Source organism: Salvia hispanica, chromosome 1, assembly GCF_029641045.1.
Source record: "Salvia hispanica isolate PSC_SH4W2 chromosome 1, Shi_PSC_v1, whole genome shotgun sequence".
NCBI lineage: Eukaryota > Viridiplantae > Streptophyta > Magnoliopsida > Lamiales > Lamiaceae > Salvia > Salvia hispanica.
The window spans coordinates 8,028,318-8,054,303 of NC_142692.1; the positions used below are offsets into that span (position 1 = coordinate 8,028,318).

At 31.8% G+C, this 25,986-nt stretch overlaps 1 protein-coding gene across 1 annotated transcript; it reads right to left on the reverse strand.

The window, feature by feature from the left end:
* Positions 1 to 13,558: 13,558 nt before the first annotated feature.
* On the reverse strand, positions 13,559 to 16,808 carry LOC125222604 (amino acid permease 3-like). Its single transcript, XM_048125309.2, has 7 exons — positions 16,671 to 16,808; positions 15,514 to 15,607; positions 15,208 to 15,441; positions 15,037 to 15,130; positions 14,736 to 14,950; positions 14,504 to 14,661; positions 13,559 to 14,420 (listed from the first exon to the last, which is right to left on the reverse strand). The coding sequence occupies exons 1-7, from the start codon at positions 16,674 to 16,676 to the stop codon at positions 13,770 to 13,772; spliced, it is 1,452 nt and encodes a 483-aa protein (XP_047981266.1). The 5' UTR covers positions 16,677 to 16,808; the 3' UTR covers positions 13,559 to 13,769.
* Between the last annotated feature and the right edge of the window lie 9,178 nt (positions 16,809 to 25,986).

The window sequence follows — 25,986 nt, forward strand, 5'->3', positions numbered from 1 at the left end:
TTTTCAAACTGTATGAGCAGTATGCTTAACTGTGAAGGCCTATTTATAGTATGGAACGGTTGTTAATTAGGAATGTCAGCGGTTATGTTTATTTAATTAATTTATGTCCAATAATTACGTTTTAATATTTAAATTGGAATCATGCAATGGACGGTGACACTTTGTCAAAGTGTCGAAAATGTCAATGTAAATTGTTTGGTGAATCAGATGTTTGGTATTCCACAACATAAGCAATCTCTGCCGACTCTATCTTTCATTTTGTATCGTGCTTCAATCTCATATTTTATACCATCAACTTCGTGTACATGTCATTTTATGATATTTTTAAAAAGTCAACTTGGTTTTGGCCAAACATACGAGAAATTTTTTGTATACTCTACATGAGAATCAATTTTGCTTACCATAGTGTCTCTTTAACGGTGTTATGGAATTTTAATTTTGTGTAATACACTCTCTCACTCTCGGTCTCAAATAAAATGATGTATTTTCTTTTCGCATGAGATTTGAGAGAGTACTAATATTTATCTTAAAAGAAATGTACTTATCACTTTAAATGGGACATCCTAAGGAAATTCAAACACTTTCGTGAAACTGAAGGAATGTATTATACAATGATAGACCACACTTAGCGTGCTATCAGACTGCCACACATATTCTCCAATAGTAGTTCTTGTTGATTTTGTTAAAATTGTTAGAAATTATTTGTAGCTCTTATTAATTGACACAAATGAAGATTAATTGTCAGAACATGGAGGATTAGGTTTCTGATAAAGAAACAATTGCTAGTACAAAAGAGTGATGGTTTACGTAAACACAATCTTTAAGTTTAAGATATAAATATATTATTGATATGAATTGTATAGTACTCCTATATGATACTAGTGTATTAATTTTAATACGTATATACATATTCACTATAAGTTCATAGATTAAATTAAATAAAGTAGGAGTATTAATTTGGCTATAGTTTTTTACTACGTCCAGTCCACCCTCAAGATACAATTTCATAACTGCCTCTTGTACTAACCTTTTTAAAATACATCGTGACAAATTCCAATCATATTTTAGTGACGGTTTTAGCTTTAATTACAAATACGAGTAAAGCATACTCAAGAATCAGGCCTTATAAATTAAGTTGGTGACAATTAGAGATCGAACTAAAATTAACATTAAGACGATCTTTTTGAGGATGAATAAGTTTTATTTATCAGCTTGATTTTAATTGGTGGCTTTATATAATTGATTATTTGCATAAGTAATAAGAGCATCTGCATCGGTGTCTCGATGTGGGCTCGGTCTCGTCCCGGCGAGACGAGATTGCATCGAGACACCGATGCGGGTGCTCCGTCGCGTCTCGTAGCCCGGGGGGAGGGTTGGTTGGCGGGCTGTCTCGCCACGCGCGTCGGCCACGTGGCAAGCAGCGGTTGGGGCGTGACGCCCACTCGCCGGCTCTTGAATGGGTGTCGATTTTAGGCTATTTATTATTTTATTTTTTTAATCTGAAAAAAAAATTGACCATTTTTTCGGCCATTTATTTTACCCTTTTTTTTACAGATTTTTTTTTCTTTTTTTCTCACATTCATCTATAAATAACCCAATTCCCCCCCCCCCCCCATTTAGGGTAGTTTTTATAATTTAAGTGTGCAATTTTTAATTTTTAGTATTTTAAATTATGTGTTTTTTATTTTTTTAAAGATTTTAATTATGTGTATTTTTATTTTTTAGGATTTTAAATTGTAATTTTCTTTTATTTAATGAAGTGTGTTTTTATTAACTGAATTTATTGGAAATAAAAATAAAAAAATGAAATTGAATGAATAGTTAAGGGATGAGATGGAGTAGATGGATGCAGATGTTGTCTTTTAGTTAAGAGATGTGGTAAAAAGTGCAGTGAGGTCCATGAATAGTTAAGTAATGAGACGGTTAAGAAACGGTATTAAGACATGGATGCGGATGGGCCCTAACGTTTTATTACCTGCAACTTCTGCCGACTAATTCTTCCACCATTAATTGGCCTGACTTCTTACAACAAATTAAATGCTCTCCTTTTTTATGATGATATATAATGTGTATATTAAAAACAATGAATTAACTTATTTGTAGCCGTGGTCTACGGATTAAGAAAGAGGCTTTATCATATTTAATTATCGAGGTCAAACATTATTTAATCAACAACGTACATTTGCCAACTCCTTATTCTTTTTTGATTTATGGATAATCGCAATTAAGGTAAATCATATTCGTGTGCAACATGTTGACAGATAAAACTACATTTGAAAAGTTCAAATGTGATGGAAGCATAAATATATAAAGGCGTTAGTGAAATTCGAGCTTCTGATATATATATTTGACGTCGATGAGAATTTATTCAATATTTCAATTACTAGCCCGTTCAAAAGGAACAAATTAACAACTCCTTATTCCGCATGGTTATAAAGTGATGTATTTCAATGAACAAGTCTCGTGGTATAAATCTATATTATGATGATTAATGCAATGATATTATATTAGAGGGAAAGTTGCATCTTATGTGGGTATTATCTATAACTTGGCCATGGACATGCATGTGGGGTCAAATTTAGGAGGTTGAAGTTTGTCAATGATTTTTAAGTTATTTTATAGATAATTGTGTTGACATAATTAGAATTCAATATATTATAATATTATATAAAAGTGAGACTCATGTTTTATAGAAGAATTTCACTATATTATACATTTCTTAAAATATATATTGAGCTAAAAATATTTTAACTTGCGTATAGAGAAAGTATATATGAGATGATTAATGTTTTAACTTGTGTATAGTGAGAGTACATATGAGATGATTTTGTAGAATGTACAAATATGTTTTGCATAATATATAGCATCAAATAATTCTAAATAAATTGTTCTGCAGAATGTATTTTACTTAATACTTATGTGAATAGATGATCAATTATACTCCATACGGCAAACATGAATGCACGATGATTATTTCATTGACCATACATTTTGTGACATCATGCATGATACCCCAAAAATAGTACTGTTACACGCAAAGGTATACAACTATATTATATACACGCAATTTTCCATACAGTTGACTTTATTTGTTTATTTCCTATATATTTAAAATATCTGTCACTGTATGCTATCAATTTCATCCGATCATCCATAGAATTATTTATTATTTAAAAATTGTTCAATATAGAGAAGAATGCAACTTCATTTTCCTGGTATAATTAGTGGAATATTTCCGAATTAACTTTTTGGATTTTCTTTGTAGCCTACTAAAGCCAACATATGACAAATTTAAATTCTAAAAAAAGATCGATTGATCCAGGGTTATAATTTAGTGTTGTTTTCCTTCGTAAATTTTATGTTTTCATGCTATTTATGATTATCGGTTGCATGTGTGAATTGCGATGGATGCTCCTTTGACCTTTTGTTTCTATTGCTACTTTCGTCTGTAGTAATTTTGGAGATAGAATGTTTGCTTTTATTTTTCATATATTTCATTGTTTTTGTCAAAGAAATGTGAACCCGTCATTTCAAATGCTCAATACAAATGTGAATGACAATGTGAATTGTAATCACACTACTTACTATACATGGCGGAAAAGAACCGACAAAGAAAACCCACAACGGAGTTTATAATTTGCCCGACCCATTACAATAAAATTAAATAACTAAATCACAGTACTTACAATACTACTCATGATGCTAGTAAGTCTCATTTCCACTATTTGTCGTATCTTCAAACTGTTTTGACAGCTTTGAACCTAGGTTTCTTCGTATCTTCAAACTGTTTTGACAGCTTTGAACCTAGGTTTCTAGGGAAGAAACTTCTGCTCGACATAAACAAACGTGTACTCACTTCATCATAGTTTCAGTTTTTTCTGCTCGACAAACTTCTGCTAAAACCAATTGGTGATAGGAGGAGGGCCCATGAGACTTATATACTAGTTTCAGTTTTTTCTTAACACCGATGTGGGACAGTCATATGTTTTATTTTTAGTTTAAATTGCCAACAGAATCAACCCTACATTGGTTAATACTCTACCAACCTTAGATAAATTAATGGATAAAAGATTGATTTGTGCACATTTAAATAGTATAGATTGAGTTTACTAGATTTTGATTGGTAATTTGGTATAACCGTATAAGGAAATAATTGTCGAGATGTTTGGGCCTATATTCTATAACCCCTAAAACAGGCCAGATATAGGCCTTTTGATTTTTTCGGCCCAATGTTTTACATAGGCTAAGATTTTAGTGAGGCCCAAATTGAGAGGATTAAGGGCATCCAGCCATCCACGACCATGACATGGTTGTGGTGCCGCACGCAATAGGGGTTGGGCTGGGGCTGGATATGGACATATGGTTGGAGGGGCACCGGGCCGAGTGAGTGTTAGACGTTGAATATTACCGCCCTTATTTTATTTTGAAATGTTGATGGATATGAATCTCGTGACTAATTTTGTTATCGAATTGTGTTGTTTAAGAAATCGATGAGTGTGATGGATATTGTTGTTGGAAAAATAGACGTTATGCATGTAAGTATTTGGAAATAATATCGAAGTAAACAAGAGTGGACCATGCATACGGTCACTAAACTTTGCATTTTGTACGTTAATATTCCCTGGACTTTAAAAATATCGTGGGCAGTCCTTGGATTAAGGTGCAATCACATTTGTGGTACTTTTTCACTATTTATCACAATTTTTTACCAAAAGCTCCCACCTGCCTCCCTTCTCATTTCAGAAATTTCAGAGCCATCACCGCCTTCCTCCAATCGCCGGTGTTAGAGCGCCTCCGTCTATATCTCTTCCACGCATTTCCCTCTCCTGTCACCCCCCAAATTACTGTTTTCATTGGGCTCAAATGAAATTAGCTTTCGGCCCAAAACGAATTAGCCACTTGGCTACAAAAGGATTAATTTGGGTGAAAAAGACTTGTCAAATAAATTGGTTCAAACAAAGAATAAAAATTCTTCTTCATCAGAATACTGATAGGCCCAACATTGTATTTCATTACTTTTGGATCGATTGAAGAACACATACTATAAATTTAATCGCCCAAATGAAACAAAGGCAAGAGAGAAAAAAGAGTGAACTACAAAAATGGTCCCTGGACTATGGGTTTATCTCGCCCATAGTCCCTGGATTTTAAAAATATCGCCAGTAGTCCCTGGACTAAGGGTTTATCTCGAAATTGGTCCTTTTGGCTTTTTTTGGTACGAAAATACCCTTTGATATTATTTTGGGGGGTTTGGGCAATTTGGTCTTTTTACACTTTTAACATTTTAAATCTGATATTATTTTAGTTATGTACTAACTTTGATATTATTTCAAAATTATCATTCTTCTTTCATTTTGTTATCCTTCACTGAATTTTTTTTTATTTCAATATTAGATTTAATTTTATAAAATTAAATTTAATATTTAGATTTTTAAATATCAATAAATTTTTTAATGAAAACTATTAATTCATGGACACTATAAATATTGATTAAAACTATTAATTTTTGTTATTTAATATAATATTCAATTGAATTGAAGAAGTACAGAAAAATAATATTAATCATGATGGAAAAATAAGAGTTATTCTATTTAGCCTCCGTTCGGTTGTTATAATTGCTTGTGATTAAATATTATGAAGTTGACTAAAAATTTGATCCTACTTAAAATTTTATATAGGAGTATTTTTGTTGAAATTTTCTAGTAAATTTTGATTGTTTTCAAATTAATAAACAAAAATTATATTAGTCTTACATTAGATGCATATTTATTTCAGAATAAATTGTGTTATATAATCTATTTATGATTAAAGCTATTTAAATATTGATTAAAACTAAGGCGTTGTCATACCTTATTAATTAAATAGTACTATACCCTATCAAATATTGATTATAACTATTAATTTTTGCTATTTAATAATTTTTATAATTAAAAAAATTTATTGATATTTAAAAAATAAAATTTTAAATTTTGTAAAATTAAATCTAATATTGAAATTAAAAAAACAAATTCAGTGAAGGATAACAAAATGGAAGAAGAATGATAATTTTGAAATAATATCAAAGTTAGTACATAACTAAAATAATATCAGATTTAAAATGTTAAAAGTGTAAAAAGACCAAATTGCCCAAACCCCCCAAAATAATATCAAAGGGTATGTTCGTACCAAAAAAAGCCAAAAGGACCAATTTCGAGATAAACCCTTAGTCCAGGGACTACTGGCGATATTTTTAAAGTCCAGGGACTATGGGCGAGATAAACCCATAGTCCAGGGACCATTTGTGTAGTTCTCTCGAGAAAAAAAAACCTTCAGCTTGAAAAATAATCTCAACAAAAGGAAAGAAAAAGTCAGGGTGTTACGTTATACTCCCTCTGTCCCATTAAAAATGAAATATTTTTCTTTTTTGTTTGTCCCATTAAAAATGAAATGTTTCCTAAAATGGAAATAACTCTATCTCTACTTTTTCATCTCTCTTACTTTACTCTCTCCTCATCAACTCACAAAACAACACTACATAAAATCCCGTGCCGATTTCCAAATGTTTCATTTTAAGTGGGACGGGGGGAGTATTTCTCTGTGAACGAGACTATCAGTTGCAAGTGTGATTGGTTTGTGACTTCTTTATAGTAATTTAGGATAGAACGTTTGTTTTTATTTTTTTTCATATATCGTTGTTGTTGTTTTTTTTTTTTGTTCTCTATTATGAATCGTCTCAATATCGCTACTTTTGCCAATTTTTTTGCTTTGAACATTTCTTTTATATAAAAAAATCCTCTAAAAAAACAAGAGTACTTTATATTCAAAAGTACCATATTTCCAATGCTAACTTATCTCCATCACTTTCTGAAAAGAGCATTAGTAGTGCAATCTATTTAATATCACGCCCAAATATATTATTTTAAAACATAAAAATAACAAATACTCCCTTCGTCCCAGTTTTATAGTCACATTTTGCCATAAAAGTTCGTCCCACATTTATAGTCACATTTAGAATTTTTCATATTTGGACATAAAATTTTACCCCATTATTCACTAAAATTACACCCAAATGTCATTATCAACACAAAAATAAACCAAAACAAAAATAAAAAACCAAAAAGTCAACAAGGGACCCACCTTCAACTAACTCACTTCATTTATTACACACTCCTTCATCTCACTTCATTTATTACACACTCCACTATCTCACTTCATTAATTACACATTCCACCAATTCCTTAAAACCCGTGTCCTAACTAAATGTGACTATAAATTTGGTACGGAGTGAGTAATAAATAAAATAAAAATAAGATCGTGAATCACTCACGTGTAATTCTAGTGTTCTTATCGGAAAAATCTAGTAGTCCATTCAATTAACAAAGACAAGAATCTTACACCATTATTAAAGTGAAAATTTTAATTTATTGAAAAAGTGTTGATTAAATGCATCGCACTACTGAAGGTGAAGCAGCAGCCGCTCTGCCGCTGGCCGCCGCTGCGGCGCCCACCACCATCCTATATAAAGGGTTTTCAAATTTCTCGTAAGTTCATATATATATATATTATAGTATAAAAGAAAATATCATCATTTAACTGAAAATCGCTACTATAATATACTCCTATTTCATTCAGATATTTTCATGGTGGGACTATGGGATGGTTGCAGTCAAATTCAAAATTCATCATTTTACTGATTAATTTTTAAATTATGGTACATGAATTGATTGGCAGACTATTTTGAAATTTTCCATGTGTATTGAATTATACTTTTAGAAAATATTTTAATAATTTATCTTTTTAAAGGGTCACCTTTGGCCTTAATGCATATATCAATTCCATGCTCCTTATCTATTGAGGTCGTTTAAGTGTATTTTATTACAAATATGATGTCGGCTAAAATATGTTGATGTCATATGATGTATGTATGGGGATGATCTATGAAACCTTATTTAAGCCTTTTATCTTTTAAATTAATATTTAATAAAATAAAATAATATGAGATATGGAACACGTTGACTTAAAAAAATGACCCATGCCTATTTTTGGTATATAAGTATGATACTATAGAGTGGAGCACTAACTTTAATACTCCTATTTTCTAATTTCAACTCTCAATTATCAAACAAAACGTGGGTGTATAGACTTTTACACTATTGATTATTCCATGCAACTTGGATTATTTTCCCATAACAAATTTTAAAAAGCGGAAAAGCAATTTTAAATTTTAAAAATAAAAATAGTAAAAGAAAATACATGCATGGGAAACGCATTCTAGGTTGTATACATGAGAAACCTTGGTTTATTTATACACTCTCATTTATGTGTAATTAAATTTGGGTCATGAAGTAATTTATTTATAACAATCAAGTCTCTTGATTAGTTTCATCTATGTCAAAATTAGTCCTTACTTTTGATGTATCATTTCTACATGGATAAAAGTATAAGGCCTTGAATATTACAATAAGGACTCAATTTTGATTATTTAAATATCAACATAAAGACATAAGTTTATCAACAGAAGAAGATTGATAAATTTATGTATTTGTGTTGATATTTTTTACATACAAAATTTATACTATTAATTATTAGTTATTACTATAACTTAGTTAGTATTGGATCACACACCTATATATGTATATATATTTGTATATCGACTAAATTTTAACAAACAAATGAGTGTAGCATGCATGTGCCTAAGCGAAACTTTAAAGTATGAGAATCCAAATATGTGTTTATATATGTGTTGATTTAACGGTAAATGAATTATTGTTTAACAGAAGAGGTCTGATATATGTTCAAATCCATTGTGTCATTTATTCATAACGTATAGCATTTGTAGTAGTAAACCAACCATACACGTCCCCGTCCATATAATTAATTCCAATTTTGAATTGGTTTAATTAATGTGAAAGTTGTTAGTGCAATAAAAAAAGGTCTCCTAATCTATACTTGACACCTCAATATTTGTTTTGTCGACAATTCAAACTCATGTAATGGACCATCCCGTGACTTGATTAAGAAATTGATGAATAAGACAAGATTCCATCTAATTATTACTCTTTTTTATTATTGTGTGAATAAAATATACTCATTCGTCTATAGTACATTCATTTTATATATGTTTATAAAAACATCAAGCCAAAAGGATGACGAATGATAGTGCAAAAGCAATTCAGAACATAAGCGATAACAAAATTAGCATATCGACAAAAGCTGCGTTCTAACTCATTGTATGCGATTTTGGCAAAAACAAAGGAATGCATATGAGTTGATCAAGTCAAGATTCTCTAGTGGAAACTTTATTAGTGAAGATAAGTTGATGAATGGTGGTAATGAATCGATCATAGTCTTTTATCATCTTTTTAATAAGAGGTTGTGATATGATTTTCTTCTCCATCCATCATAGTGGGTGGGTGAATGAGAATCACATCTAATGCTGTCTTTGCCTCAAATAGGAAAGGGTGGTTCATTGCCTTGGCATCATTGCAAAAAGGCTACAACATTGTTTGTCATGTAGCTTTTGTCACTTCAATCACAAACCATCATCTAAAATGGTGGGTTGAATGTATGTGAAGACTAAAGATATTCATGCATTCAATAATTAGCTATTGATAGAAAGTGGTGCACAAAAGACTACTAGGTTACTAAGAAACTTCCTTATTTCACAACAAGGTTACTGTCACTTCTTTGGTAGGCATGATGGAATATAATCAAGTCTTGGTGGATCTAATTATAATTTCAGACATTCGATGATAAAATTAACTCAGGAAGGCGGGTAAACAATTCTAGATAATAATCTTTAATAATTCAAATTTACTACTACAAATTAAAAGGCTAAAACATTAGTTAAGTGTTTTACAATATTGGTCTTTTTGCAAATTTGAAATTTATTAGCAATTAATACTTTTAACACATTTCCGCTTATGAGAATATTTTTGTAATAAATTTGGTGATAGCTGAGGTTGTGAACTCAAAAGTTCACCTATTATATCAGCATGAATGTTATAAAATGTCTAACCAAATTTTGAAAGATTTTCATACCTATATATTGTTGATTGCTAAAGATTAACTTGTGTTAAGATCGAATAGACCAAGATTACTTGACATTAATTTTGTCACATATAGAAACTAATTTTGCTTGTCATTATCTTATAAGAGCATCTCCAATGGCCTAGCAGGCCGGCTAGCCGCTCCGCGCGCGCTGGTCGGTCCGCTAGCCGACCATTGGGACCGGCGAGCGCGAAATCGCGAGCGAATCGGCTAGCCCACGCCGATTCGCGGGCGCTGGCCGCCATTGTAGCGAGGTGATTGGCTAGCGATCGACTAGCCCCCTTTTTTTTATTATTATGTAAAAAAAATTTACTTTTTTTAATTTAAATAAAATTATCGCATTTTTCCGTATCTGTGTCGTAAATTTAATTCCGTATTTTGCGTGATTGTAATTTATTTGTTTTTTATAATTTTGTTGGCCTATGGCTTGGCTATTGTTTGTCCAGTTTCTTGTCCTGATGATGTAGCAGGTGGGGTTTCTTGTCCTGATAATGTGGCAAGAGAAATTTTTGGCTAGGCTATTGCTATAGCTGGCCTAAAACCATTGAAAATGCTCTAAAGTAACATATCACCCAATTAACATCATTCACTAAGATTAATTATTTTTATATTTTTCATCAAACTCAACACCACATATATTAAGAAAATCCTGAGTACTATCTCTAAAGAAATCAAAACTACCATTACGATTATTTAAAAAGTTAATTTTGCTACCTTTTTATACGTGGAAATGTTAGAATCGTCGACTGCAAATTAGTTTGATATTAGTGTCCACTTTAGATCAAATCCACACGAATTTGATTTTTGGGTTACTCTCAAAAGGCCTCAAACTAGTGGTTGAACAACAGTTTTACATGACTTCCAACTTCCCTCCATTCTCTGATGTAGTATGAATTTGCAACCCAACAGGTAACGCTCAAATCAACCAGCAACAATATATACAGGACAAAGACAATAGTATAGTAGATCGTCGAACTAATCTATCGCACAAAATCAAAGAAACCAAAATTCGAGGTACCAGACTCTATCATCAGACTATATCTATAATGGTAGGGGGAAAGTAAAAAACCAGTTATCACCACCAAATTAAAGATAGTGGAGTATATTAGACTTGCTTTAAACTCTATCAGTATTAGTTTGTGGCCTTAATTACAGTTAGGTTTACACATTTTCCTAGCTACTAAGTGAAAAATTAGCTTCAATTCAAGAAAACACGCGCGCGTTAATAATTAAATTTTGAAACTTGAAAAACTTTATTAACAAATTGATAACGAATTTTTTGTACCTAACTCAAGAATTATTTTGCTGGGTTCCATGATATATTTTTCTTTCATATGTATAGCTTGACACATTATGGGATTACATACTGTCAGTCTGTAACCAAATTGATGTTCGAATTATGGAATATATCTTGTTCAGACGCGCGACAAGTAAGAATGACAATTGCTGTCTGCTCCAAAACACTTTATAGTATATTTGTCACAAAATTGATTATTCCCCAAATAATTTTGTTAGGTACACAGGATCCTATGTCTTAATTTAGGTAACCTATTTTTCATTTTTTTAGTTTTTCAATCAATAACTAATTATTAGGATGACTTAAATCAAAGTTGGAGTGTAAAATTTTCTAAATTATTGTTCTATTAATTTATAATAAATAATTATAATAGAAAATAAATTTTATTTATAATAAATAACTATAATTGAAAATAAATTTTAAGTATGACGATGCCTCGATCTTAATCATCGCTCTAATATACCGGTCTAATCTTATTTGCTTCAAATGACTATAGTGTGTCTAGAGTGTTTAAATTATCGTTAATTATCGATTAACACGGTTAATTAGGCTTTTGTTTAGTATTGGTTTACTAGGATGAATTTTCTTTTTCTTGTTTTTTTAGCTATCATGCATTTAAATTCACAAACCCATATTTGAAATTGTCGCCTCAAGTATGATGATGCCTCCAGAGGTATCACTCAGATAATTTGTCTAAATCTTATTTGCTTTTAATCAGAGGGAATATCTTTTTAAGTCTACGAACTTTGCCAAAGTATTATTTTAGGTCCGTAAACTTTGAAAATATCATTTTAGGTCCATTAACTACGGGTTAATATCATTTGAGGTATTTTGAAATTTTTTTGGACGAAAATGCCCTTAAGACCTTCAAAGGTCAATTTGGACCATTCTTTCGTCAATCATCTTGCGTCAGAGACATAAAATCCAACAATTTTTAACGGCAAATTTTTATATTTGAATTCAATTAAGATGTTAATTGACTCCCTTTTGAAATTCATCTCCGAATAACAATCCAAATTAATAGCTATCTAATTTTAAAACAAATTAACTAAATAGAATTCACACATCATAAGTTATTAAAATGCAGTTTAGATTAAAAAAATAAAATAAAGTATAAAGTCACAATCTACTATCATTACAATTAGTCATCTAATAATTGAAAAGCTAACACATATTTTTTTACGGCAAATTTTAATTATATTTAAATTCAATTTGGATGGTGACTGAATTAAATAGGAGTAGTAAAAAAATTGTTGGACTCTAGGTCTTTGACGCAAGATGAGTTGCGAAAGAATTGTCCAAATTGCCCTTCGAAGGCCTTAAGGGCAGTTTCGTCCGGAAAAAGTTCAAAATACCTCAAATGATATTAACTTGTAGTTCACGGACCTAAAATGATATTTTCAAAGTTTACAGACCTAAAATGATACTTTGGCAAAGTTCATGGACCTAAAAAGATATTCCCTCTTTTAATTATATAGTTGCGCACAAAAAATATGTACCCATCCATAGTGGTCACAATAACAAGGAAACAAGCTAAAGATATCATGAGGGACAAGACTTGGATGGATAAAACTTCAATCTCGCTCTCCTTATACAAATATGACTTCCAAGCTCCAATTTTCTCTCAAAATTCATTCCAGCCTCCAAAAGTCACTTTTGAAGTCGTTAGTATTTCCTTATGGAAAACAACCAACAAATGTAGTACTACTATTAAGGTTGCGATTTAGTAGTTTCTATTTGTATGTTGAATCCGTTTTTTCTTGTACTCCCTCAGTCCCACATAATTTTACACACTTTGACCCGACACGAGTTTGAAGAAATGAAATGGAAAGTGAGTTGAAATAGTTGGTGGTATGTGGGTCCTAATTTTAAAGTTTAGTTTTATAATAAAATGTGAGTAGGAATGAGTTAGTGGAATATGGGGTCCACTACCAAAAATGATAAAAGTGAAATGGATAAAATTATGTGGGACGACCAAAAATGAAATATTGGATAAAATTATGTGGGACGGAGGGAGTAATAGATCCCCTTCTGGTTGTCAAGTGCAAGAAGTTTGCAATATTTGTAATGTGGACATCATGTATATATTGTATTGCCACCAATTTTTTTATTGACTATGCTCGTTGATTTTTGCCTTGGATAATCAATCTCAAATATTTTTGCTTAAACAAATGGAGTACATATATAAAGATGAGAATTTTACAGTATCTCAATTTCAACTGAGAAATAGAATTAAATTTAAACTGGAAAATCATGGGATTTAATTTCTTGAATGTTACAAACATAACATATCATCATAACCCCTTCTTCATTTTTTCCTTCTTGTAAATATTGTAAAATTCTACGGCCTTTTTTAGGCCTGTTTATGAACATCATAAACTATTTTCTCTCCTTCGTTTCTTCTTCTTAATTTTTACTCTGATTAAAAATTGAAACTACGAAATCAGTAGGAAGTCTTGAACGGCTTGTACGTCTTGAGATCTGACACTACTCCGGCGAAAGACCCGACGGCGGCGGCGATTGATATGACGAGACACGCGGCGCTCAGCATCTGCAGGCATATCCACCTTGAGCTCCACCTCGGAATCTTCTTCTGCACAATGTACATCTCCACCGGGAAGTAGACCGTCAGCGGCCAGAATCCGAATGCGCCGAGGATTCCGACGACGTCGTTGAAGAACGGCATGAGCATCGAGATGACGGTGGTGAGCACCACGAACACGCTTCTCCAGACGAGGCGGAACACGGTGACCTTGTAGCGGAAGCCGGGGATTGGGAGAGTGATTTCTCTGCCGATGAGCTTGCTGTCGGGGAACCACTCCGCCGCCGTCTTCTCCACGAAGGCGAACAGAGGCTGGCAGTACACCTGGTACGCGCCGATGAGGTGGATCACGATCGCCGCGTTGGCGATGTCCAGGAGCCAGTACGGGTTGTAGAAACCGAATCCGGTGAGGAGGTTGCCTGGGGAGAGGTCTCCGAAGGCGGCGTATCCGAAGCAGCCGCAGAGCATGTAGAAGACGGTGGTGACCGCCACGCTCAGCAGCGTCGCCTTCTTCATCGTCTTGTACTCCGACGGCGGCGATTTTATCGTGTCCTGTTTCAAATTAAACGACGATTTTTTAGTAACTGATGACTGAATCGTGGATCGGAGAAGGTGAAATGGTGAAATTCATGTACCTGAATCTCGATTAGGATTAAGGAGTAGGAGTAGGCGAAGGCTATGGCGCCGAGAGCTTGGAAGCTTCTCCAGATCTTCTGTGTTTCGTCGATTGTTTGAACTCCGACGACTGTTCCGATGCTGATTCCGGTCATGCTCCCCATCACCTTCCCCGATTCTGATCGGAAAACGGAAATGCTGTTAATTAATTGACTAATTAGGGTTTCAATTTGGGGGAAAATCGAAAATCACCTGCAACTTTCCCGATGCCAAGGCCTAAGCCGATGGTGGAGTAAGTGAAGGACATGACAGCGGCGACGATGGAGAGCCACCATATCTGATCAAAATCGGGAATCTGTGAGAAGATGATCTCCATAACACCAAACGCAATCATGTAAGGATTGCTCGAAACTCTGCAAGGACTTGCATCGCCTTTGCTGTGGAAGCAATTCGACCTCTCAATCGCCCTGTTCCATTCATTTCCACATCAAAACTCCATAAAAAAAAAGGTAGAAATGAACGAATCCACACACTTCACACAGCTCACACTCACATCATGCTTATAGATGCAGCAATGGTGTAACCGATCGCAACTCCAAACAGATTCATGTACTGAACTGCTCCACACACCTTCACTTGAAAACCACCTGAAAATTAAAAAAAAATTAAAAAAACTACAAAATCGCGTCAACGGAAGCAGACAACTCTGTTTCATTTCATTTACCGAGATTGGACCTAACGGCGTCCATGTATGTGTAGTTTCGTTTGCCGTTATCCGGATCGCCTGTTCTGTAGCACGTGGAGAGAAGGACGGAAGTGTAATACGTAACGAAAGCAAACAACAACATAACGGTCGGGCCAGCGACCCAGCCCAGCTGCGCCGTGGCCCAAGCCAACGACAGAACGCCCGAGCCGATAACCGCCGTGATAATATGAGCGCTCGCCGTCCAAACAGAGCCTATCCAACAAAAAAAAGAAAATTCAAATTTAAAACGAGCTGCCGGAAAATGGAGGAAATTAATAATCTCACCAGTCCGTTTGATGCGGCCGTCGTCGTCGTAGCACTTGGAGCCGACCTGCGGCGCCACATTCACCGCTACGCTATGATTGTCATGACTCATCTTCTAAATTTATTTTGTCCGAGCAGAAACGATAAGATTAAAATTAGAACTTGAAGTGAACTGAGAGAGATTTATGTGTAGAAGCTGAGGGATTAAATGAGGAATTGAATGCCCTCTCAGAAAACTTTACTTGGGATTCTACCTCCCAACCGTTTTCGCGCCAGTGCAGTTAAACGGAAACACGCACACACACTTTTCAAGGGTGTGTTTAATTGTCTACTAGTAAATTGTTAGATGAGTTTGTGGCCATGCTGAAGCAGGGTATATATAAGAGAAGAAAATACAAGGAAGCGCGTTTAGTCAAACTCTGGCCCCACCGCCGGAGTAGAAAGGTTTCAATACAGACTCAAACTCTGGGATGACGTCAATTGTCCGTTAAATATAGAGGGTTATTGTTAACAATTTCTACGGTGCAGGTTGACTCGATTGACATTATTAATTGCGTATATGAAGAGGCGGGTTTGGAAATTTGTAGGAGCTATATGGGATTTTGCATGACGATTCACACCATATATCGGATATTCGAGATTGATTTACTTGTCGTGTTGTACTTAAGTAATGGTATGGCATGTGTATGCAATGTCAAACTGGGGATGGGTTTTGGATCACAGATGGTCAATGCAAAATTTTCTTGAAAAGTTAGGATCAAGAGATAAAACATTAAATGAAGGAGCTGGTGGTAAACAATGTTAAAGGGAGGTTGGAATTAATGGGGTTAATTACTTGGAATAGAAGCTTGTTACTAATTACTTGCTAATACAGTGGAATTAATTGAAATGTTACCAGGTGTGGAAAGAATAATCATGAAATTAATTTGTAGCCATATAATTATGAAAATGATTGAAAGTAATTTAACCCTTCTTCTTCCACTTGGACATGACTCAAATGTTGACAAGAAAAATAAATGTTGACAAGAACCAGACACAAAAGCAACATGATGTAATAATACTGTTAATTGGTGTAAAATATTTTTCAAAGAAATGCAATTTTCTTGATTTCTAGCACAATCCTAGAGAAGAAAACATAGGATTAACATGAATTCATGAAGAGAAATGAGGGCTCTTACCGTCATTGTAGATATGGTTTCTGCTCTGATAAAAGAATAGGAAATGTAAATAGAGACTTATTGGAGTTTTTGAGGAGGGTATGAAATTTTGGTGAGATTGTACCAATATATATACGAAAAAGGAAGGTGTGGGTGAAAATGATATTTTAATATGTCTCTTTTAATGAGAACCTTTGAATTGTAGTAATAATTTGCACACTCAATTCTCATCCATCCCTTTTCATCAACAAAGGGAATAGGGTTCTTATTTGATGTTAATCATGGATGCTAGCTTTGGTTTGGGTATATTAATGTGTATAAGTAATTAAGACAGCTATCACTTATCAGTCAAACAATTTATTTGGAGGTGGGGTTAGAATATCAGGTCCATATAAGGCAAACCATGTTCCATTTTGTTCTGATCTATTGTGTTTTTATTCTATATTAGTGGTTGTGTATATAATGATGGTGAGATGGTTATACTATAAGTTACAATTTGATAAAGCAATAAAATTGCAAATTCAAGTTAGAGAATAAAGATTTCTTTTTTTGTTTCATAGGAGTAATATTTTTTGGACAGCAATTGCCTTAGATGGAGGGACAATCAAATTTAAATTAATCTTGCATTGTTGGTTCCCATGAGGAAAGAGAGGTGGTTATTTCACAATTTTAAAGTTGATTTATCACCTCAATTATTTGGAAATATGTTTTTTTATGTGTGTTATAATGTTTCTAAATAAACTTGAAGTGTATAAGTATTAGTTCAAGAATAAAGAAGGAAATTAATGCATGTTATGGATGTATAAAAAATATTTTTACTTCAGTGAATGAGACGTATTATAAGTTGGTGATTATGGATGTTACATAGTACGAGTAGTATTCTTTTATAAATAACAAAATTCTGCAAACCATCAATTCTTAGTGGTGAGCTTAGTCTCCAAGCATCAGTTATCAAAACGGCACCGCTAATTAAGAAACAGACGATGAATGACAAGTCACCAATGACACAAGAATATATTGCAAAATAATCATGAAAATAATGTATTTCCAATTAATAAATTTGAATTGAAGACAATATTTTTTTTTTCCCATCTTATCTTTTTTTCCCTCATAAAAAATGATTAATTGAGGGAATCTAAAGAAATTGTAAGAAATACAAAAGGAATCGACTCCAACTTGGCATATATAATTGAAATCATTTTTAACGATGCTTGTAGTAGGAGAACATTCCTTCTTTACGATCTTATACATAATAAGGGCTAAGGCCTAATTAACCAATACTACTTTTGAACTGGACGAAAAATAGTAATACTCCATTTTTAATCAACATTCACTTCAAAAGAAAACAAATCGAAAAAAAAACTAAGCTTACTTAATTTTGTATGGAGTACTTTTTTCTGACAAAAATTATTGGCCGAATAAGGTCTTTTTGGTCTAAAAAAATTTGGCCGAATAGGGTTTTTCTAACAAAAACATTTGGCCGAAAAATTTGGGATTATTAATATGACAGTGATATAACTTCGGCGGAACCAAATTAGACAGGATTAGTGATAAATTTACATGGTATACAATATACATTTTTGAACATGTAAGGTATTTTACATTTAAAATTGGTTTATGAATGTCAATTAATCCTAAAAAAATTAATATGTTACATATTTAAAAATAATAAAGAAAATGTATAATTTTTCCAGATTAAATGCTGCATATTTACGAAAAAGATTAACCTTTTAATTCAGTATGTATATAATATAATTAAGATCACTTAATCAAACTGTCAATTATGTGGATTTATCATAAATATTTCATGTAACCCTCTTTCTCATTGCTTAAAAATACTAATAATATTAATTGAAATAAAATCGATTTGATTTGATAAAGAATTAAGGTTAATATACCCAAAAAATTTATGTACATTTATTTAGACTTGTTTGTTACGAGCTTGCCATTAACAAGTACTCCTATAACTGATTAAGGTATAAAGTACTTTATTCTTACAGCCCCAGTTCTTGGAAAAATATTTAACTTTTTATGTTGAATAGAGAAATTATTGGTGGTAAGCTCTTGATTTTTGACCAAACCACTAATAACATGAGATTCTAAAAGGTGGTGATCAGGAATAAATAGGTAACAGTTAGTGTAGAAATTAATTAATCTTGTCATCAACACCACTGCATATCAGAGTGAGACAAATTTAATGATGTCTTGTAATGAAAGCTGATGAAATTTGTTCTTCATTAATGTCTCTGTCCTCTAAGCTTATTACTTACACTTCTTCTTAGACAAGTCACAAAAGTATTAGTACTATTTTTATTCAAAAAAACAAACTATGAAACTACTAATTAAAATGAGTATAAGCTCAGCAAACTAGTCACAAAGATCCAAAACCAACAACAAACAACAAAACACTTCCCTAAAAGTCCTATGCATGCCAATGGACTCCCTCAGTAAAATCAAAAGCACTTAAAATAAGAAACAAACTAAATCTTAACAAACAAACAAAAAAAAGGAAAACAATATACACATGGAGTTGCGCTCATTCTCATTATGCTAGTATCCATGAATGCAAAATGGTTAATATTTTCTAATGTAATTACAATAATTAAACTAGTCACTATAAATTTCTATGTCCACTTTTCAGAACATCCATCTAAATTAGAAAGTTCTAGTCATATATGTTTTCAGTGCTGTAAAATGGATAACGATGTGAGAATATTGTAAAATTATGATTTTGGCAATGTTTAATAAATATCCCATTCGGTTTCCAAAAAAATACTACATACAAATCAAAATGATTAAATTAAATCTGATAAATTCAAACCACAAAGTATTAGATGTAGAAATCACAAGTATGTGCCATGTGGATCGAATTTGCAGCTATTTGTTGTTTTCCTAAATAAAAGGAAAGAAAAAATTGACATGAAGTAGTACTTTAACATGATAATGCTAATATGCATGTTATAAGATGCCAATTTGAAATGAATTTAATATCATATATTATCGTGTACGTGTTAAAATTACTATGTGGAACATTAGTGAAGAAACTAGGGAATGCATTTTGTTAGTTATAATTGAAAGAATTTTACAACTTTTTTAGAGAGAATTTTGGCAACTTGACAACAATAATTTGATCAAGCTTTAGGTTGTCATTATTATGAAAAGAACAAAAGAATAAACTCAATTTAATTGGAAGTATATATTCTTTGCAAGAAAATTGAAAGTTCCCCCTTATCTTGAGTTTGTGATTATAAACAAACACAAAGATTATTCTTTTTGGAAATTTCCTTAAAATGTTTCAATCTCCTTTGCTTTTAAAACCACACAAGTCAAACCAAAATTGTAGTTGGAAATTTTATTTTCCTACTTTGATTTTTTATACTCTCTCCAATTAATAAAAAACAATTTTTTAAAGGTTAATGCACAATTAGTCGTCTAATAGAAATAGATAGAAAGAAAAAAAATTATTGTGGAGAATGAGTCCCACATTATTAAAGAGAAAACATTTTCGAAATCAAAAGTTGATAACTTTAAGAGACAGAACTAAAATAAGCTAGTTTATATTTTTAAGGAATATAGAAAGTATACATATAACTGATATACACGTAAAGCTCATAAATAATAATAATAATAATAATAATAATAATAATAATAATAATGATAATGATGATTTATTCACCTATAGAATATTGAATTTTTTGAAACTAGATGTAAATGATTCTCCTTCCTATAATTATTTACACCTAACACCCAAAATTAAAACCAAATGAATAATATTAGTTAACACTCCCTCCGTCCTATAAAATAAAATGCTTGGAATGATATGAAGTCTAATATATAGTTGGTAAAGTATGATAGAGACAGAAAGAAAAGATTATTAGAGTATATAAGTGAAGAATGTGGTCTACCTTATTAAAAAGAAAAAAGTTATGAAAAATAAAAATGAATTATTTTTATAGAACAAACTAAAATTGAATCAATATCTATAATAATAGAATAAAAGGAGTACTGCCCGCAGTGACAGCACAGATAACAACAGAGGGACAAATCTTGTGCAATAGGATAAAAGGAGTATTGTGTACTCCGGATATAAATATTAAAATGTCCTGAAAAGAATTATTTTGTTAAAATAGTGTACACGTTAGAGAATAAAGGAGTACTATGTACTCTGTAGATAAATATTAAAAATATTAATTATAAAAAATATCCCAGAGGAATTATTTTTTAAAAATAATGTACACCTTCGAGAATGAAAACCATATGCAACAGTCAAAAGGGGTTTTGTAGGCGCAGCTGAAATAATTGACTACAACAATTTTGTTTTTTATTTTCATTTGTGTAGTGTAAGACTGTATTTCTGCCCTTTGTTGTTTAGTAAGAAGTCTCAGTTTAAATCAGAGTTTTACACGACATGCTTTAATAATTATTGATTAGCGACGCCTCACAATATAGGAAATCATTTAATCCGAGAAACATTAATTGACTCGAATAAATTGAAATGATAGACGGTTTAATCCGAGAAACATTAATTGACTCGAATAAATTGAAAAGATAGACGGTTTAATCCGAGAAACATTAATCGACTTTTGGGTAGACCGAATGAGCAAGTGGGGTTATTCGGGCTGGCCTCATGAGTAGGTTGCGGATCAATCCGACGAAACAGAGGAATTTTTTTACTTTATAGAGTGTTTGTGCTATTATACTAATGCGCTCATAACTAAAGATATCGTTAAAAACATGAATTGATCTGAATAAATGGGAAAAAAAAATAAAAAAATAATATTTGACTTTTTATGAAAGGATGAAACTATAACCGAGCTATATTTAGGTTACGTCAATGTGGGTTATATGGGCTAGCCTGAGCAGGTTCCGGATTAATCTGACTAACTTGAAGATTTTTTATTTTATAGAGGGTTTGCTTCGAATAGAAAAATTAACAAGAGTATATACTAGTAATTTGTATATGTCTAATTATGGTACGAATAATTTACAAATTAATGTCACAGTTATGAAATTGAAACAAATGGACTAGTACGTTTTAGTGCTCGCTAAGAGCATCCGCAACGGTTGGGAAAACCACGTCCGTCCGTCCATGTCAGTGGCATTGCGCTGCTCTTAGCTAAGAGCATGTCCGTGCCGCTGAGCAGCACACATGGCGCTCTCTGATTCGCCAACGGCATAGCCGTTGGCATATTCAAATTTTATTTTTTTTAAAAAAAAATCAAAATTAATTTAAAAAAAAAGTTTTTAAATAAAAAAAATATTTTCCCACTTCCCAAAAAATTATATCCGTTTTCTACCCACTTTTAATTTATTTTTCAATTTTTTTCCCAAAATTCACATTTTCATCTATAAATACCCCCACTTCAACACAAAAAAATCACATTCTCATCTATTCTATAATCTACATTCTCTCATCTTTTTTTATTTTTTAAGATTTTAATTATGTAATTTTTATTTTTTAATGTATTTTATTAATGTAGAAATGTTTTTAGTAATTGAAGTATTTAAATTAAATAGTGGAATGATGAGACCCTTGAGCTTGTTCTTAGCTAAGAGTACGGATGTGGGTGTTATGCTCTTAGCTAATGACAAGGAGTAAAAGTGGATCCGGGCTACTTCCGTGCTCTTAGCTAAGAGCACGAATGAGGATGCTCTAAGTAGCATGAAATACTATATTAAAATTTTGAATTACACAAGCACATTATTTAGTTCATGAATTTGTGTCAAGTAACTGTCACTTTGATTTTTCTAAAACCTAATAAAGATGATTAGGTAGGCTTTCTCATCTTTGCCTACATACTTTATATCAATTCAACCAAAATAAAATAGTACGGAGTACTAACATTTATCGTGCTTCTTCGTAAGTTGAAATTGTGACATTTCTAAAAATAATACTCCTACTTCAAATAAATTTTGCAGCGAATAGTCGCAGATTTTGAAAAGCAGAGGTTGAAAACTTTGATAATTAATATTAAAAGGTAGTGAGATGAAATTTATTTCAAGTCGTTTCAAATTAAGGAAGTTAGATTGACAAATAATTGGACAAGAAGTATTAAATGCATCATGATTGTTGAAAATCTAGATTGTATGCATTGAAATTCTCAATTTGCATATACAAATTGACTCAAGTAGAATAAATAATGTCGAATTCGTCAGAAAATTAGGTACATATCAATTCACATGTCCAAAATTTGCTGTGACCCATTTTTCAAAGGGTAACATAAAACAAAGTTTCCATAAAAAAATAAATAGGAAATATAATTATACTAGGTGTGATTATTTCCGTATTCTTCCTCATCGGAAAATTTAAGGACTGTGGACCAACTCGAGAAATGGAAATAAAATTCATTATTTTGATTGAAAGAATAAAAGAAAATATAGTAGTACTATTTTGTCTCTGATACTACTATAAGATAATTTTATAATAAATTATTTTTCAGAAAAAAATTACATAAATATAAAAAAGATTTTTTCAATGAAAATCAAATGTTATGTTCGAGCCACACGGCCCACACCTCGGGCCACACAGATCTGACTCAAACTAGGGCTCAGGTACCCTGGCCCACACAGGCCCGACACAAACATGAGCTATGATATTAAGTGCAGGGGTTTTTTTTTTTATAAAAGTGCAAGGGTTCAACGATGCACGATACGAATAACTAAACTAAACATTAGTGTGATATTATCGTATTAGGCTAAGATCCGTGCTAATAGAATTAAGGTACCATTTGTATATTGTTTGCAATTTTACTTAATTTTGCTAGTCGGATGATTTGCATCCTAGTATTTCATTTCTTACTTAAATCTAAATTATAATCACGAGATGAATTCGATTTTATACCAGATTTGTAACCATGGAAAATTGAAGCATGAAAATAGGGGAAGATGAAATGTGAAAGAGAAGAAACACTGGAGAATATTGAATTTAAATTTTTAATAAGGAACATAAAAGTAGTTAATAATTAATCATGAGTTGATAGAGCACGTAATTAGAATATCTGAATGAGTGATATTACCAAGTAAGTTCCCATAATTTCAATAATACTGTCAAATATTACTCAATTTATATGGTAGGACAATGTGATTGGGGTTTATGTAAAAAAGTAACTACATGACCATATATGTGTATTACGTGACTATATAAACCAATCATAATATTTTGTCACATGACCAATTTAAAACCTTTTTCAGTGACTAATCCAATTAAAAGGGGTAAAGATAATAGACTTTGATGTACATCAATACGTCCATGTGAGGGTTGGTGGAGCATCGCCCAACGGCAAGACTTAAGAATTAATATTACACTATTCACTTACTCTTTGCATTTATCATTTTTTATTATTTTTAATTATAACCTCCTATTAATCAATTTATGAATAAACACAAAAAATAAATAATCAAACAAACAAAAAATTACACATTTAAACTAATAATATTAATTTAAATGGAATAAATTAAAGCTAAAATCTATTAAAGATAAAAATAAATGTGAAGGTGCGAAGAATTAAGTGGGGAATGAGTATATTCATATATGAATAATAAAAGTCATATTTTTTAATTTTTAAATTATAAAATAATAAAACAACTTCACTAGTTGCGCATTCATTGGGCTGTGAAATCGTGCTCAAGCGCGCATACACCTAAGCCTTGTAACATTGTGCCCACACCGAAGAGCATCCAATCATGCGTTATGGATTATCATTGTGCCCACACCGATGAGCATCTAAGTCTATTATACTTTATTTTGTAAATAAAATTTTGTACCTTAAGGATTATCATTGCATAAAAAGAGCAATTAATGTAGAGGTATGTTGTAATATATATATGTCACACATGATACTACAATAACGTTCAACAAGACAATCTACCCTTCACTTTGATATATTAATACTATTCGTTATGTGTTTCTTATACTACTAATATATTTCCCATAGGGATATAATGTCATATAAATACATATATATCTATCACGAATAAAATCGTAGGGTAGTTTTTATTGCATTGTGGGACAAGAACTGTTATACTACTAGTCAGTGACTCAATGTGAACGCACTCTTTTGTTTTCTTTTGACAATTGTGTTAATAATAGTATTATTTCCTGCCTCATTATTGATAGATCATGATATCATAGTAACAATTACGTGCGACAATTTTGGTCCAAATAAATAATTCTAGCTAGCTAGTAACGTGTTCTCTAATCTTATGATATTTGACAAAATTGTAGATCTGCCCCCATACTAGACAAATTAATTTATTTGTAAAGCACTTGTGAAAAAGTAAAACTACCAATAATAATGTGAAATGGGCATATTATGGCCTCCACATTTCATCAACGAGATACAATTGAATCTTGCCAAAATGCTTTTCTCCATTATCAAACAAAAATTTAATTAAACAACTAAAAATACATAATTTAAAATTTAATAAAAAAATACATAATGTAAAAAATGAAAAATACAATTAAAAATGCATAATAAATCTAATTTTAGAATACAAAATTAATTTTATGTGACGAAGCATGCAACTGTTATCTACTTTAAATGCATGCTTTGGGCAGCCGCTAAGCCTGCAGTTGCCGTTGTCCTTGGAAACATTCGATATTTCATAGTTCAATGAAAATTGGAAAATTTAAGTCAAGTTTAAATTGTTCTATTTTTGTGTACTAATTTCTTGATTAATTCAATTGGTGAAATATTTTTTGTCGACAAGTCAACACCAGGAATATTTATCTGTCAAAGCCACGAGAAAGCAAAATTGCTATGCCAAATACCAGCAGTACAGAACTACTACTACTAGGTAAGCTGTCTTATTCAATATTTGATCAATTTTCTATAGTATTTACCAACAAATGATTTTTATGTTTAAACTTATAGTTTCAAAAACTTGAAACCCGTATAGTAATACTTATACATCTATGGAGTATGTTTGATAGATATTTTTAGTGGAAAAAGACCTCATCGTGTTGAAATAATGGGAGCTAGAATGTTAGTAAACAATGAGTAGTTGTAAATTTGAACTATATGAATTATTTTATGTGAATTTCTAGAAAGTAAGTTTTAATAGTAGGATAATTTTTTGGTAGACGAGTGAAGTATACTTACATTGCCACAAACACTACTAAAGTCCAAAAAATCTTTTTTTACCGACAGACAAATCCTCTTTTAAAACTAAATTAGAATATTAATTTGTAATTAAATATTCATGTCGTTGTGCCGTACATCAAAAGTTATTCATTTTCTGTTCTATCATAATGAAGAATCCAAACTCTAATCTGAATTAAAGTATAACCTGATCACTATCACCTTTGAACGGGAGGTAATTAAATAAACTTTGTTCA